This window comes from Mustela putorius, unplaced genomic scaffold (genome assembly GCF_011764305.1).
Source record: "Mustela putorius furo isolate JIRA1106 unplaced genomic scaffold, ASM1176430v1.1 tig00000151_pilon_pilon_pilon, whole genome shotgun sequence".
In the NCBI taxonomy this organism is placed as follows: domain Eukaryota; kingdom Metazoa; phylum Chordata; class Mammalia; order Carnivora; family Mustelidae; genus Mustela; species Mustela putorius.
The window spans coordinates 8,558,309-8,576,313 of record NW_025421296.1 but is presented as its reverse complement, the minus strand read 5'-3'; the positions used below and the strand labels follow the sequence as shown (position 1 = coordinate 8,576,313).

Genomic DNA, 18,005 nt, shown 5'->3' with positions numbered 1-18,005 from the left:
GTTCAGAAGAATTAATAAGTTACACAAACCTCTTTAAATGGCAAATAGAACTACACTTCCATTTAAATAGTCATTTCTTGCCTGAAATAAGCTAATTTTTGTTGCCACAAAAGACATACTTAAATTACACAATCCAGCTGTAATATTACACTAATCTATAGTTCTGTGTTTCCTGGAAAACCATCTGCATAGTGAATTTCATATTTTAGGCTGAGGACAGTGACACAATTTATTGAAAGAATTAGGAAGCTGGTGGCTTCCCAATTACATCCTAGAAGAGCTAAGGCATGTACATGGTAATGGTTTTCTTCAATGGTGAATTCAAAATAAACAATGAACCAAATCCTCCTGAATTCTACCTTTTGATTAACAGCAGGCTTTCCATTATATAGAGAAATGATAGAAAGATCATTTCAGAGAGGGAGATATAGAGACACAAGTACATAAAAATAGATTCCAACCGAATTTGAGATAACTTTTTGCTAACCTTGTGAAGACTGTTTTCTCGTGGTAAATAGAAAAATATTTTGTCTATCCAGCCATTTTTTTTTATCATTTATATTCTCCACACTAAGGCATGTAAAGATCGCTAATGCTAAACCTATTCTGAAATAGTACTAAATTTTAATCCCTATAAAGACTACTGACAAACAAATTAAATAGATCTTTGAAAATGATGTACCGAGAGCACTCTGTACAATTTTTAATACAGAGGAAGGAAGACTTTGGGGGAAGTTACATGTTTTTGCCTTACTTTCTAATAGTTGAATGTGACAAGATGGGTAACATGTCCAGTGTCTAGCCATGCGCCTACCCATGAAAGGGACGCCAATGGAGGTGCTCTCCCTTTCACCTCTATGACAGTGTCTTGCATCATCAAGGAAATGGTCTCTGTTATGGTGGGAAATTAAATCTCTGTGTCACAGGCATCTGGTACCGTGACAGGACAAAGAGAACACAGATATGTTTGTCTGTTGAATGACTGAATGACTGTTCTTTTTTTTTTTTTAAGATTTTATTTATTTATTTGACCGAGAGAGATCACAAGTAGACAGAGAGGCAGGCAGAGAGAGAGAGAGAGGAAAGCAGGCTCCCCACTGAGCAGAGAGCCCCAAGCGGGACTCGATCTCAGCACTCTGGGATCATGACCTGAGCCGAAGGCAGCAGCTTAACCCACTGAGCCACCCAGGTGCCCTGAATGACTATTCTTGAACAAGACTTGCCCTTCCTGAGACTCCTGACAAGACATGCCATTCCTTTTCCCAAACAGTGAGGAAAGAGCTGAAATCTTCGAAAACCCACAGAATATCCGACTGGTCTTTTCCATTCTCTTCTGTGCTGTCAGCATAAACCATACCTTTCCAGAAGTGATGAGAAATTATAACCCTCTGTCCTTTGGTTAGGTACCCTGCCCTTTACTCTCCACTGGATCTGGAGTGGATGGCGGGCCACAAGGAGGCTTACTGTGTTCCAACTGTATGTTGAGAATTTTTATCTTTATGTAAAGATCCACTCATTTAGATGGCAAAAAACTTGCTTCTGGCTTCACTTCTAGTTAATTCTTAATCAGACTAATACAACAAACTGTCTATTAATTATAGAGCTATTTTATTGCTTTGAAAGATAGGTAGAATAAGTTCATTTTCCATAGCAAAGTGCCATGAATTCATAATCTGATTAAATGGTAACATGAAGAAATCATAAATTTAATCTGTTCTGTCACTTTCTTCTAATTAAACTATGAAAGCAAGGCCACAATTTTGCAAATCAATTAGATTGTTTATGAAGATCTCTATACCTACCATTCATAAATTAAAACTGTTTTCTCATACAAACTAAGTAATTTAAATTTGCTTCTATTTTGAAATACACTAACCACTTTTCTTTAGTAGTGTGTGCTTTGGGTAGGTCACCTGGCAAATATGGTTTTACCACTGTATACACAACTGAAAATCTACCCATGAATCTGACATTTTCATGGAAGGAATGTGTTTTTGCTATTAGTTTCTGAGTGAGTTCTATTTCCTATTTGCTTTTAGACCACTGACTCTGAAAGACGTTTTCCATCAGCAAAATGAGTGTGTGTGTGTGTGTGTGTGTGAATCGACACCTTTTGGGTCTTCTCAATAGAATCTTCCACAAGAGACACCACTCTATAAACCTTAAGATACTTCTGATTAACTATGTTGTTGATAATCTGAGATAGTTTCAATCCATTTACTTTGTATAAAGCAGACAATAGTGCATAGTGTATAAATGCCCCCATTTTGGGATGATAAGTGCTATAAAAATGAGAAACTGACAAAGCAATTGTTATTTAAAATAGCAAAGTATAAACACAAGACATAAAACTCAGTGGAAGCAACAATATAAGAGTTGTTGAACCAAATCAGATTAATAGTCCATCTAATTTGATTCTTGTTTTCAGCACTGACCAATACTTGATGCACTGGAAATTAAACAAAATTTATGCACCTACTCAATTGTGCGTTGTTACTTCTGAAAGGGAAATTCTTCCTGGTCTTTGCAGGTGATTAACTTACACCCTGAAGCATGAGATTTTATTATCTTTAAATCACGATCTGGGCTTTCGGAGCTGCAAATTTTATGTAACAGTCATAAAATAATCCATCCCATTTTCAAATTCAGACCCAGTATTTGTCTCAATAGCTCTCCATGGCATGAATTCTATAAGTTATTTCAAACAAAAGAAATCATTTGAGTTTATTGTCCTTCCCTTGAACTAAATGTTGTAATTCTTTACTATCAGTCATGGCAACAGAGAACCTTCCTGATGTGATTCAATATTGTCCTTCACTGTGCATTTTTATAAAAAGCTTCCACTGCCCCTGTACATTCTGACACCCTACCTCAAGGTAGAAACAGTCTCTTCTCTGATGTGTGCCCTTAAAGTCACTTTAATATACTGTTATCTCCTTCCAGGTTGGCACTTTATTTTTTTTTTTTTAAGATTTATTAATTTATTTTCAGAAGTGGGGGAGGGGCAGAAGGAGAATCTCTAGCAGACTCCCAGCTGAGTGAGGAGCCTTAATAGGGATTCAGTCGCACAACCTGAGATCAGGACCCGAACCAAAGTCAAGAGCAGGATGTTTAGCTGACTGAGCACCCAGGCGCCCCCCGTCCCCCGCCCCGGGATTGGCCCTCCTAAGAAGCTGTATGAATATTTCAATAATGCTGCTTTTACTTGGAATATTTGGGAATTTCTCTACTTGAATTCTCTTCAGAGCCCGGAGGACACTGTTTTACATATCCTCAGACAACTCTTTGTCTTTTGATGGTGAATCTGATTTTTAGAAACAGCTAATCGTCCCTGGAAGCCAGGTCTGTGGGTTAGATTTGGGTGAAGTTTGGGAAAAAGAATGAGGTGTGAGAACAATGTAACAAGATTGATTTGCTAAAGTGGCTCATAAACTTTTCATGACTGCAGTTCTAAAAGAGGAGTTTCAAAAATCTTTTGAATTCTGGGAGCATTAATAAAATAAGTTTGTAGCCTCCCAAAGTGACTACTTTGAATGCAACACTCATTTTGGGAATATAAATCCGGGTCTATGTGGTAAAATGAAACTAGTTTAAAGTTATACATTATTTTCAACATAATAATTTAGATCTAGGTCTAGGAATTCCTGAGTCTATGGAAAAGCTGTATATCCTTAAGCTTTACTTAATGGCCTAACCCCAAATGACCTTAAATAGAGTGTTCAAGCCAGGGAGCTCTAGTCTTAACAATCTATGTTCCTGGTCCTCGGACTCTCTTACTGTCCCATGACTAAAGGCTCATAAAGACCTTTCAGTGAGGAAAGCTGTGTAGATGAGTCTTTTCAATATCTAGGTCATTTCTCATCTTTCTAAAAGGATGTATCCACGAAGCAAGTTTTTCTTGTTTTAATGTCGCTTTTAAAATTCCTTTATATCAAAGCAGCCTTGCAGACAATTTGAAAATATGAGCCAGTTAAATTTTCTATCACACACAAACTCTGCACACCTACCAACAACTACCAACAACATGAAAAATAAAGCTGATGATAATCATAGTAATAATAATAATAATAATAAATAGCTGGTATTTATTAAGAGCTTCCTGTTTTGAGGATTCTGAATCATGGAGTTTATACAGAGTTCTTTATTCGATCCTCATGGAAACTCTGGGATGTGTGTCCTATTGTCTCTTCTGTTTAACAGATGAGAAAGTTGAGATATCAAGTGCTCAATAATTTGCATGAAGAAATGGAAGTTAGGGGCGCCTGGGTGGCTCAGTGGGTTAAGCCGCTGCCTTCGGCTCAGGTCATGATCTCCGGTTCCTGGGATCGAGTCCCGCATTGGGCTCTCTGCTCAGCAGGGAGCCTGCTTCCCTCTCTCTCTCTGCCTGCCTCTCTGTCTACTTGTGATCTCTCTCTGTCAAATAAATAAATAAAATCTTTAAAAAAAAAAAAAAAAAGAAATGGAAGTTAGGAAGAGGGAAACCTGGAATTTGAACCCAGATCCACCTGCCCTCAGGGTCTGTGGACTTTGCTGCCCTCTGAAGACTCTTGGTGTGATGTTGGTAGCACTTTAGATGAGATCAGGCGCGTTCTTATGGGTGGGCCACAGATAATTGTTGGTGGCATTTTAAATAGATTTTTCCTTGATGCCCTCTGCCTTAGAGATCTTCTTCAATCCTTACTTATAAAACTTTGCTTCCTGCTTTTAAATTTCTCTATGGAAAGAAGTTGTGTACTCAGCCAATTCAAGAGCTTAACAATGCCCTGCTCAGATCAAATTCCTCCCATTTGAAACGGCATCTTTTTTCCGTTCTAGAGTCGGAGAAAATGGAACACGGGTAATCACAGTCCTGGGGCTAAGGCCTGTCATGGGCTTGAACATGCCCGAGTCTTTGTTTTTCAGGCTTAGTAATTTCAAATTCTCTTTCTCAGCTACTACCTTACTGCCTTTTACCTCTGTTACTTTTATGACTTTTTCTTCTGAATTGTCTTCAATGTCCCCCTTTAAATGATAGGGCCCAGAGTTGAATAAATTATTCCGGGGTCTGACCCACGTTGTATTGGCAACCCTCCTTGCCCCTAGTCACACATCCTTCAATACCGATGTGTCTGCACAGCGGGGTGGCCTCTGCAGGCTGGGTCTGTCCCTGGCTCCCTGGGACCAGGTGACACGCCAGCACAGCTGGAAAAGCATGTGTTTCCCAAACACTCCACAGGGGCCAGATTCCTCTGAGGGTCTCTGGCCAGCCCCTTGTAGTGGGAGGTTAGGGAGTGGGGGGTGGGGCGAGATTCGGAAACCTCTACACCTCCACTCTGCCCCCCGCCCTCATTAAGTCAGGGCAGCTTTAGTTTAGCTTTCTAATACGTAAGAGGTGGCATACAATTTATTGGGGGAATAGCTACATTTTTGTTGTAGTTCCAGAGGTATAAATATTTGACAATTACCCAACATAGAAAAAAAGCCTATAAGCTTTTGAACAAGACAGCAGAGTTTCAGCCCTGTTTGCCACTGCCACCCTCTCATTTCTGTGGGCGAATCACTTAATCTCTCAGCCCAGAGATCATCTAGAAAATGGGCTAAATCTTATTTTGTAGGGTTGTTAATGATGAGTAGGGATGTATGGAAAACGCTGTGCAAGCAGGTGATGCCCAAGCTACTCAATAGCAAGATACCACTTGTATTTGTATAATTGGGAAACAGTATCTTGCTGAGAATCTGTCATGTTGTCATTTTGAAGTATGAAGGTTAGAATATATTTATTTACTATGACTGTTTTTATTTTTGGTAGGCATTTTATTCAGACCTGGAGTCATGTTAATTAATATGCTGGGTTTGAAGGTAGAGAGTACATTTAAGCAGGAACGTCACTAATTTAGAGGAGTGTTGCTAATCCTACGACTCCACTTCAGAGGTGGAGCCAATGTTCACCGGCTGTTCCTATTTTTGATTTGGTTTCGTTAGAAGCGGCTAATTTTAGATTAGAGTCTTCAACGGCCCAGAGTGGAAGCAGCAAGAAGTTGCAGCCTTGACGTGGCTGCCAATTAGTTAGGGGAAGAGCTATTGGTCTAGGGAAACAAAGTCCTATTTGGTGTGTGAATGCATTGCAGAGAGAATAGTACCAAAATATTTAGGCCTGGAGGAATAAATAAAATTTACCCAAGGAAAGTTAGGAAGAGAGACTGTAGTTAATACAATATCTCATTGACAATAATGAAGTGAGAATGTCAATGCTTTACCAAGACTTGTGGGTCAGGAGGTGTTTTAAGGAAGCAGGTCAAACACACTGTTAACAGGACCCATGACAGCAAGGTCCAGCACAGGGATGGAGGATGCTATAGGTCAACTCCGGGCTTGGGCACTTGTTACCTATATGGTTATTTTTCCTCCTGAGAGGAATGTTTATAATCAAGCTTATTTTGTGGGATAAGGTGTGGGGATGGAGGGAACTCATTCACATAAAGTGATTTTTTTTTTTAAATAAAGTGATTTTTTTTTAAAGATTTTATTTATTTATCTGACAGGCAGAGATTACAAGTAGGCAGAGAGGCAGGCAGAGAGAGAGGAGGAAGCAGGCTCTCCAAGAAGCAGAGAGTGATGCGGGGCTTGATCCTAGAACCCCGGGATCATGACCTGAGCTGAAAGCAGAGGCTTTAACCCACTGAGCCAACCAGGTGCCCCAATAAAGTGATCTTTTAAAAAGTATAAATCCAGAGCGCCTGAGTGCCTCAGTCAGTTGAGCATCCGACTCTTGGTTTCCGTTCAGCCCATGGTCTCAGGGTTGTGAGATGGAGCCCCTCGTCGGGGTCTGTGCTCAGTGTGGGGTCTGATTGTCCCTCTCTCTTCCCCTCTGCTCCTTCTCCTGCTCTCTCTCACAAATAAACAAAATAAAACCTAAAAATAAATAAAAATAAAAATATAAATCCGAGTATCCATCCTCTACGGAAACCCATTCAGTGGCTTCCCTCTGTACTAAAATCCAGCTCCTTTCCATGTCCTGCAAGGTCTTGACTCCTGCCCATCTTCCCAGCTTCACCCCAAACCATGTTCCTTCTCTTCAGTCAGCCAGCCACGCTGACCTCTGACTTCAAGGAGACATTTCCGTCTCCGGAGGCTTCTCACTTGCTGACTGTGGCTTGGTTGGCTCTTCCCTAGGCTCCCTCTGGGTCTTGCAAGCTCCTTGTCTTCCTTTGGCTCTCAGCCTTGAATGAGGTCCCCTCCTCAAGGAGGACTTTTGCAGACCCCCTATCAGATCCCTATCAGTCCTTTATTTCCTTCGGAATGCTTAGATTCTCAAAGCTCTTGGTCATTTAGTTTATGTTTTCACTCTTGGTCTCCCTGACAAAAGAGAAAGCTTCTTAAATTCCAGGGGGCATATCTCCTATTCTCTAGGGAAGATAGCTGCCTATTCTCCATGGCGTCCTCTGATCCTGGCACAGTGCTCAGCACAACCCACGTGCTCAGGGACATCTGCCAGATGAAGACATGAATGAGTGAATGGGGGAAAACAGAGCTTGGCTGGGGCACTGTGGTTACCTGGAATTGTAACTATTATTATCATGTCGCATTTTAGGATTGTACCTTTAGATCTTTCAGAACAGGAAAATAATTTATAATACACACAAAAAATCTACAACACTGAAGAAGTGTATGTGTGAATATGAGTGGCTATTATTTTCCTTGTCACTATTTAAAATGGAAAAGAAATGGATTTTTACGTAAGTGTCCGTGTACAATGGGAAGGTAGGTGGGTAAAAATTCTGTACGTGCCTGAAAGTTTATACTGCAAATATCTACTCGGGCAAAACATCACAGGGCCACTTTTCTAACCTGGAGAGGGTATTGGTAATTTTCCTTCAATTTGTATACACACAATAGATAGTTGTACATAAATAGACATTCAACAGTTCCAGCAAAATTCCTACTGCCAAAGAGGGGGAAAAAAAAAAAGCCAGAGTAAGCTTTAAAAAAAGTGCTTGGTTTTTTAAATGTAGAAATGGCAATTTGCAGCATTTATATAAATTGCCGTATACTGAGGGTTGCAACTCTGAGAATGAACAGTAGGAAAAGTTGCAGTGAAGAGCAAATCTGAGGACACTTGTTTTGAAAGTAAAGGCTTCGTCAGTGTTATAACATTCTGGCAATCTGCATAACATTAACCAGAGAGCTTTGTATTGGGATTGGACTTCAAGTATTGATTTTCTCCTATGGAAAAATAGAAGTTCTGACTAGACTTCTATCTAAAATGCTGGAAAAGAAACTTACCTTAGATGAAACAAGGAGAACTTATTTTTTTTTCTACCTTGATTAAAAAATTAAAATTAAAAAAAAATTTATTAACATATAATGTATTATTAGCCCCAGGCATACATGTTTGTGAATTGCCAGGTTTACACACTTCACAGCCCTCACCACGGAAAACTTTTTTTTTTTTTTTTTAAATCTCCTTCTATTTGGGGCATATTAATCTAAATAATATCAACATGGCTATTTAGCCCAATGGCTGGATGGATCTAATCATTTGTAACTCTTTTTTTGTTTGTTTGTCTGTGTTGCTGTTGGATCTAATATTTTATATATTTATTATATTTACACATAATTGTATAAATTATATATATTATAACATATAAATATGTTATATTTATATATTTATATATTTTATATACCTCACTTTTTGGTTAAAATTTCACACACATTCTGTGAATTCTGTAAATATACTGAAATGGGAGATAGTATCAGCAGAAAATAAAAATATTTTCCAAAGGAGTGAGATAAACCAGAAAGTGAGATCCTTAGTGAGATACTACAGGAGAGCTGGAAATTCTAAGGTTAAATAATAAATAGTAAGTTTCCCCATCAAGTCTTCTTAGAATTGGAGCATAAAGTTTCATTAGACCAATAATGAAATGAGATTTCTCATGCATTTGTATTTTGTGTTCTTTTTTTTCTGCATCAATATATTCAGTGTATATTTTCCCTGACAGAAAACTTATTTATCAAATTGCTTTAAGGTTGTAGCAAGGGGAATGGATATTTGTGGATGAAAGAGGAAACAGCTTTTGTGGGTGAATGGAATGAAGTCCAGAGCCCAGAGCCACTCACCGCCAGGAACAGTCCAATTTGGACTTGATAGGACATCCTGTCAAGTACTTACAGATTCAGCTCTGTCTCTCTGAGGTCACCTCCCTGAGCAATCTATAAAGGAAACTATATCTTTAATAATCTGAGACCAAAGAGAGTCAACTCTTGAGCATTTATCACAGAAAGAACTAGTGTTTAAGATATTCTAAAGCATAAGGTATTTTTAAATGGTGTTCTCACTTCAAATGAAATGCCGTGATTTGGGGGGGAGAAAGGGGGGAAGGGGAGCAGGCTTACATCCTAAAGCCACCATAATGAGGCTTGAATTTCAGTCCATTGGCTTCTCCTCAGCTAATGGCCAATGGGATAGGGCAGGGGGCAGGGGCAGTTTAAGGGGGGTATGGAGAAATAGAAGGCTGGCTCAGGATTAAGAATGTGCTGTACTAACCCACAGAACCAATCATCCACAGGTGGACAATATTTCACAGAAGGCCCCAAAGGATGCCACTCTGGACCTTAGGTATGAACCAATATTTCCACAGCGTATAGCTTTGTTTAGGATTTATTTTTTTCTTTTTCAACAAAGAGGATAGTGCGGAAATGCTAAAGTGATCTTTTATGCTTTTAAATGACCATCATAGGCTCCGATAAGATGCCCTCACGTCATCCTGGTACCGCACAGTTGCACGTTACCTTGGATACAAGGCTGGCTCTGTATGCTGCTAGTTGCTTCAGGTACTCCTTCTTTGCAGCCTCGGTTTTCTTTTTATAGACCTATAACAACAACAAAGAATCTTAGATTAGAAAGTGCATCTGCTTTTGTTTCCAGAGAAGTACAATGCACAGTCATAATTGTCCATGTGCATGCACACTCACACACAAACACAAGCAATTATATCATATAATAATATATATCTCCCCAAAGATTATGTTTTCTTATGGAAACAGATTTCTAAGAGGTACGGCAATAGACTTGATAAGAAGAAGATGAACAATTGTAAAATTTTCCATTTACATTAAGCATATGAAAGGATTTATCTGGGTTACTTTGAGAGTGGAGGTAGTTGGCTTAGAAAGATACTATTGAGGAAGGTTCCCAGGGAAACCACAAGCGGGTAAAGAAGCCATTCATATTTATATAATGGGCAGATAATCCTATAGTGCATTAAAATCTTGGTATATATGGTCCATGCTAAATATAAAAACAAGGACAGAATTCACAGATGACCAATTACGTGCAAAAAGTAAATCAAAGGGAACAGTTACAAAGTTTGCAGGTTCATCACTATTTTAACCTTTCGAGCCTTGAAGTTCCATTTTCAAAGGCTCAGGAATCGGCTATGGCGGTCAAAGACTCATTTGGGGAGTGGAATGAGGATGCTGAGTGGTTGAGGACGGCATGCGTGCCATGCCGGGTAGCCTGCTCTGGTCATGCCCTTTCCAACGAAGACACTGAATGACATGGATCTGTGGACACCTCATTGTGAAGAGGTACAGATGTTCTGAAATGAATTTCATTTTACAGAAGCTTTTCATCTTTCAGAGGGAATCATCTTGAAAATAAAAGTAAAATCATCCTAAATGGAGCAAAAGTACTGAAAAATGACTTGCTGGTATGCTAAAGGTCACATCGCTAAGTTAAACAGAAAGGAGTCATTAGAGTCGAAAATGAAAGATTAGCAAAGTGAACACACATGGTTGTCGGCTGCCATTACGTTGATTCTTTCAAGGCTTTCGAGTCTGTTTTTGGCAATCTTTTGAAATCAGTCCTAAAGAGTAAAATATTTTTCACCATTTACTGTGTAAATGGAAATGTATTTTCATCAATAGACCTATTTTAAATTCCCCACATCTTGAATTTTATAGCAGGGAATGAGGCTTGGCTAATATTTCGTAACGCTGAGCTCCAAAACAGACACAGATCAGTATTGAAAACTGGCTTTAGAATTAGTCAGAGTCGTTAAATATAAATGATGTCTAAAGACCAAATATCTGCCCAAGTCGGCAGCAGAGGTCAATTTATGGTTTCTAATGCCAAAGGTGGTTTGCTGAGCCTGGTCTCCAACTGCGAAATTCAAGATGCGAGAAATGTTATTTACTCATGAATATATTAATTAAAGCAGAACATTTCATTTAAGGTAAACAAATGACTAACCTTGTCAACAAAATTATAAAAGACCTTATGAAATGAATGTGCTAATTGTTTTCCTGGTGGGAGGTCCTCAGCCTAGACTTCTACGTTTTGGTAAAATAAAAGGCAATCACCATAAGACAACTAGGAATTCATGCAAGATTATCATATAGCCATTGTGTTATCTTTACTAAATATAAAGCCAAAGAAACTTAAAAGAAATCTGTTAGTAAAAAGCCAGTAAATTCCTTGGTTCGAGTACAAGAGCTTTCTGAACTCACTGAGCTAATCATTGGAAGTTGAATTCAGATTCTTTTTTCAGAAAACAAATAAATGCCAGCCTACAACAAATGCCTTTGAACAGTATGGTCTGTGTGTAGAGTATATGCTTTGGTTCAGCCACAGTTGGAAACACAGAACTCTCCTGCTTTTTATTGATTTTATCTTTTTTTCCCTTGAGAAACAGATTGTAGTTTACAGTTTTCCTTCAACCTCCTTTCCAAGACATGATTTGGAATTAATGATCTTAAGCTGACAATGTTTATATTTACTTTTAATACCTTAAAAACTGTCTTTGAGAGGGTTTCCCCCCCGCCCCGCCACACAGAGATGCTACTCAGGACTTGGCAGCAAATATTTGGTAAGTATATCTTCAATGGTAATACGTATTTGTATACTCGGTTCTAACATGTTTTTATTAATATGCTACTCCTTTAACTTTCAAAGACAAATATAACAGTCTAGTCTATAGCATTGACTAAAGCATCATTTTCTAGGTAGCCATAGATAAGATGGTGTTGTCAGATGGTCTGATTAGAGCATCTGCCATCTTTCTTGCATTTGGTTTCCACTGGAACAGCAACAGTGTTACTACAGAGCTGTGCCTTTGCTGGGGTCCCAGGAGTTAACATCAGGCAAAGAGTTAACTTTCTGAAATTTGCTGATTAACAACCACTGGAGAAAGGTTGCTAACTCAATATGTTTCGGGCTGGATATGTGCCCCCTGGTTTCACTCTGGGATCGATGTTGTTACAGGATACCTGACTAGCATTCAGAGTGCCCTGTTTTCTAGAAATGGCTCCCTATTGCCTATTGATGATTGGCTATGGGGGATCATCACAAAAGTGCCTACATACCACTTTAGAAAAGAGTAAACTCATCATGTCATATTATGTGGATTGATGGGTCCGCTCTTTTCTGCATAGCTGTAGATGTTCAGAAGGAGGAGTGGAAGGGTGGTCATTTCAGGAGGTAGACTTCTGTAATTGCGGTTAACGGGGAGTAGCCCAGAGTGAAATTAAAATCTGAGGTGGTTTCCCTGATGGTAATTTAGAACCTTCACCTTTGAGAACTACCTAATGGCTCCAGTATTATACACCCTGGTATGTCTTTCTCAAGCTACCGTCTAAAATTGTACGTGGATGCTTTCACAATCCCGCAGCTGATGGCTATGTCTGAAGAGAGCACTCAAACATATGAGAGAGTGATACAACCATGCAGGAATTCCACACAGAGGTGAAGTGCGAAGTCCTGACTGACTTTAGAACAGTTATTTAAAATTCATCAGCAAAGAGTTCCTCAAAAATGTCTCAAAGCCTCTATTCATGGATGGACAAAGTCTCTTACTTGCAGAAACCGAAGACGATGTGAACAGTGTTTGGCTAGGAACAATCTTGCAATGATCAAACCTTCTAAATGGGAAGGATGGGTCTGATTTATGTCAAAGTTAAGTTTGGGAAAGAAACGGTCTCTCTCTCTCTCAGGAAAAGACAAATATTTTAAAGATATGTGGTTCATACAGTAAATATTAGTACTCGGCTGAACTACAAAATGGCTTCCAAATGGTCTACAGCTGTTTGAAATAAAGTGCAAAGTTGGCCAGATGAGGATTTAAAAATCATAATACATCATTTATCATTTTCCCCAGCTCATCCAAACACTTTTGAATTCATCCTGTCTTAACTTAGTTATATGCTGTGGTTTGTTATTCTAAGAAAGCTACCATATCCTATCTAAGGACTGCATCTTACTGCTTAAACTAAAACATATATAATGACTAATCTAAAACATACCTAGATAGACATCAAATAGCAATTCTAGAGAATCCAAAGCCTGTTCATATAATCTAGTGATTCACTGAATCATTTTGGAAATGCACTAAATACCAGCTTGGACACATGTTTTCATAGGCTGTTAATCCCTAATTAAAATCAGCAGTTCAATATCAATGAATGTGATAAACTCAAATAGAAAAAAAAGTCTAATATAATCTGTCGATTTCCTTTTCTACCCCAAACAAACAATCCATCTGACTTGTACAAAAAAGGAAAATCTTATAAATACCATTTAATTCCTTCTTCCTTCCTTCTTTTCTGCTCTGGCCCTTAGTTAATCTCTATAGTCGTAGTTTATTTCCACCAAGCCATTGCAGTAATAATAAGAAAAAAAATGTATAATTCTTCCAACTCTGTATTCTATTCAAACACTATAAAAAAACGTAAAAGGCATTTTTCCTTTTGGTTGACTTTCAAATGTAGGGTTTTTTTTTTTTTTTTTGTCCCCACTACAAGTTCATATTTATAGAAAATGCTTAGAAGTAGTTATGTATAAGAAATAATAATTTAATCACAATTCCCTGCTGTATCCTTTAGAAATTAATGTTTGCAGCTTCTTTCAATGCTGTTATTATTTAGGACAGCTAGAGCAAGTGCATCTGTATTTTATATAGAACTTAGTACTTAAATGTGGTTAAATTTCCATCATGTGTAACTTGCTCAGCGTTTTCTTAGGCATTCCGGAACTCAAAGACATTTATAAAGTGGTATTCAGAGGACTGAAAATATTATACGATGGGACAAAAATCTTACTATCTATTCTTTTGCTGACCATCTGATCCCCCTAAATGATCAACACTGTAACGGAATGACCTGCTTACGGAAGGGTAGGCAAGCTCTTTGTCTGAAAACACGGCTACAAAATATGTGTTGAGGTCATACAACCACACGTAACAATATATTGAGTGCCTACTGTATTCCTGCTGTGATGTGAGGAACTGAAATTATAGAATCAAAAAAGGCATTAAAAACATGCCTCTGGGGGCGCCTGGGTGGCTCAGTGGGTTAAGTCTCTGCCTTCGGCTCAGATCATGTTCTCAGGGAACTGGGATCGAGCCCCACGTCAGGCTCTCTGCTCAGCCAGGAGCCTGCTTCCTCCTCTCTCTCTGCCTGCCTTTCTGCCTACTTGTGATCTCTGTCTGTCAAATTAAAAATAAATAAATAAATAAAATTAAACAAACAAACAAACAAACAAAATGCCTCTGTTGCATGCATTTTTTGTGTTTGTCTATGTCCACTATAGTCTTTAATTCTTTCAACAAGAAGGTTGGTATCAGTACTCTCATTTTACAGATAAGAAAACACAGACTAGCATGGATACTTATTTTACCCCATATCCTGCAAAGAACATAACCTAACCATGAGATTAACCAAATTGACCTGGAATCCTAGATACACCCACTCGACTCGATGGCTCCTCCTAGCGGCGAGAGAACTCCCCTTGATGAGTCTCTCCGACACTCACCAGCACTGTCCTCGGATGAAGTCCCAGCAAACAGAGCCCTACTTGGTACGTATGTAGTACGTGCCCAGGAAATACGTGCGATTGAGTGTGGAGTCTCCAGGGCAAGATTTCTCCTTCTGTGGGTATTAGGATGAGTGCGCAGGATAAAATTCTGAATTGCGTCTTCTACATAAAATGCACACCAATGGAAATGAATCCTTTGATATACAGACATACATCCCACCCTCTTCAAATATTTCCACCAGTAATACATAAAGGACAACCGGTTTGAAGGAGTATCTTCTTCAAATTCTCTCTCCATCAGTGTCATGGAAACTTCCAAGGAAATGTCTACTTCCACTGTATACGAGCCTAGGCTATTTCTGCACGTGCCCCACCTGGGTTTATACCCGCAGGTAGTAGCCCCATTGTGCCCACAATTATGGACACATCTGTACTTGAATTTTAGAACTTAAAGAGGCTCACCCTTTCCTCTAAGAAAATTTTTAAAATTAATTGCTCAGTTGCACATCTTTAGGAATTCGACTTGTCTTATATCCTACAGTTTAAACATAAACAATTGTTTCACATTTTTTACTCCCGGTTGGGGTGGAAAAATAAAAAAAAAAGGAATCATGCATACTGTTTATAAGGAAACAGCTAAGATAAACACATGTGTGAATGCTACAGTGCAGCAGGGTTTCAGTTAACCTTGAGTATTGTTGACGTCAAATCCAAATTTGCTTGGAAGATAAGGGGGAAAAACCGCGGCAGCACCTCTCCGGTGGGTGTTTGAGCACCAATGAGGAGTAAATGATTTGATTTTGTGGGCTCAGAGGATTTGTCAGCTGCCTCATAAGTATAATTCTGGCTCTTCATATCCCTGCTGCTTCTAATTTAGCAGGACAGGCTCATAATTGAAGCAAATTAACTATTTACACTTGCCACTTCTACCAAGGGAAGAGGACACAGCAGCAGGAAAGAATGAGTAGGAAATTACATTCTTGCCACTTGTGTCAGATCTGCCCTTATATAAACACATTAACAGTAATTTCATGAGGCGTCAAACATAGGAATAAATACTGAGGGATAAAATAATGAGGTGTTGCTATTGAGCTGAACTGCTATGGCTAATATCCTTGGATATGAATTATGCATCCTGAAAGAAGGCATATGTTACAGTATTCAAACAGTTTCCCTGCAAGTGAGATCTGCTCATTAGGCTCGATCTGGAGGTAAATCTACTCTCCTCTTGCATGCACGACAGGACCAACATTTACAAAAATATACTTCCCGGGCACCGTGGGCTGCGGTTTCTCCTGAATATACTCAAACCCCAAACAGGCCTTCCACTCCATTTTTAGCATAACAGCATGTTTATTTAGCTCTTTGGCTGAAGCTTTAAAGCCATTTAATGTAATGTAAACAAGAACATTTTGTTTGTAATTTGCTAAATGTATTACAGCCCGACTGTGTCTCCAATTAGGAACTTAAGGTTCATTTAGTAATTTACATCTGGTTCTGATTTAAGGTGACTTTCCTTTTCCACTTAAGAGCTGCCTTTCCATGGCTAAAAAGGACCCAAGAACCCTTTTCTAGTTCCTTGGACCAACCCCTTCGGCTTCAAAGCTGGACGGACTCTTTAATTTAGTACGGCTGGATTTGTTCTCTCTTGTCACTGTGGACCCAGATCTTATACTTCGGTGACCAGAATCGAGAGAATTCAGAAATTACGGGGATAGACAAGAAATTTAGCTGAAACCTCATAAAAAAGATGCTGAGGGTTGCTGAAACTCCAAGGAATATAATATGAAGGGCGTGATATTGTTATTATTTTCCACTCTTTGTAGGTTCCAGTCAGTGAAAGATAAGAAGCAAAGACCAACATCACAGCAATACTTATGTTTCATTTCCCTTTCTCCATCTGGTGCCTGCAGAACAGACTTAGTATGCTTCTGCAATGGGCTTCCCGTTGTCTTACGATTCATTAGCATTTAAAACCTCTGGTTGGAAATCCCAAACACAATCCTCCTTCCCTTCCAGATTCAGCACCATCTTCCAAAGTATTAAAGTATTAAAATGGGGATGGGGGGTTGGGAATCAGAGGATAGGCGAAGTTTGTTCAGCAGCTTGGTAAGGAATGGCTCCTAAGGGAGGTTTTGTGTTCCTGGAGGATTTTTACCACTTCTTTCAGCCTCCTTCTGATTTTTCTTCTTTGAGAGATTCTTCACAGAAACCCAAGTATGTACAGTTGCTCCCTCACTATAGATTCTCAAAATAAAGCTCTGCCCTTCTGCAGTGGCTTCTCATTCTTGCCTATCCTCCACAATGAGGAAGCATGTGATATAAACATACAGCAGCTCTATTAGTCATGTGCCCTCTGGTTGTCAAGAAAACATTGAATTGTAATCTCACTAATGGCTGTTTTTCCTTAAATATTGTAATTTTCGGAGCCCCTAATAAATCATCAATAATTTCGTCCATTTTCCCCGGTTTGTGTTTATGTTTGTAGCTGTTCATAATTGGGGGTTATTATGACAACAGGATGTTTTGAACAATCGTGGCACGTGAAATCCTAGCTTCTGCCTGAGCCAGCTGCCTACACAATGCCCATGACATCATGTGGGGCTCTTGTAACACGCCTAAATTTTGGAGTTTAATGGTCTGCCTCTAATCTGCTGCAGCAACATTCGGTTAAAAATACATAGCAGGAGGTGTATTCCCAAATTTGAATATTAAAGGAGGGTAAAATACAATTAAATTAAGTTCCAAATAGAGATACTGTATTATGTTGGCACAATGAGTCAACATAAAGGGAAAGAACAGGTGGTAATACACCATCATAACACTTTGGGATATTTTGCTAAAATTCTCTTGATGCCCAAATGTGCATTCTAGACGGGCATGTTCGCTTTGCTGGTGATTCTTGTAGACTGTGGGAGAAACACTGCCACGGAGCAGCAGAACTGTGGCCCATTGGATGGGGTAAACTCCCTTTTGTAAGCACAGTGTTTGATTTCATTCATTTGATCCTTTCTCTGCTTGTCCCCGGGACGGGCTTCCATCCTCTGCATGTAACGGACCATACTTATTTGCGTACTCTTCGGCCCACTGCCTTTAGTAAGCAAGATCATCTTCTGAGAGGGAACGATGAGCTAGGCTAAACCCCTGCTACATCAAAGGAGCATAAAATGGGGACAAGCCACTTTAGAGCAGCTCACCCTGCTCCCATAACCTC

General features: G+C 39.2%; 1 protein-coding gene across 3 annotated transcripts in view; it reads right to left on the bottom strand.

The window, feature by feature from the left end:
• TOX (thymocyte selection associated high mobility group box) overlaps positions 1-18,005 on the bottom strand; it is a 300,451-nt gene that overhangs the window by 11,835 nt on the left and 270,611 nt on the right. For all 3 annotated transcript variants that reach the window (XM_004768782.3, XM_004768783.3, XM_013064718.2), the window contains one exon: positions 9,772-9,852. In XM_004768782.3, coding sequence (XP_004768839.1) covers positions 9,772-9,852 — 81 coding nt within the window. The remainder of the gene's footprint in view (positions 1-9,771; positions 9,853-18,005) is intronic.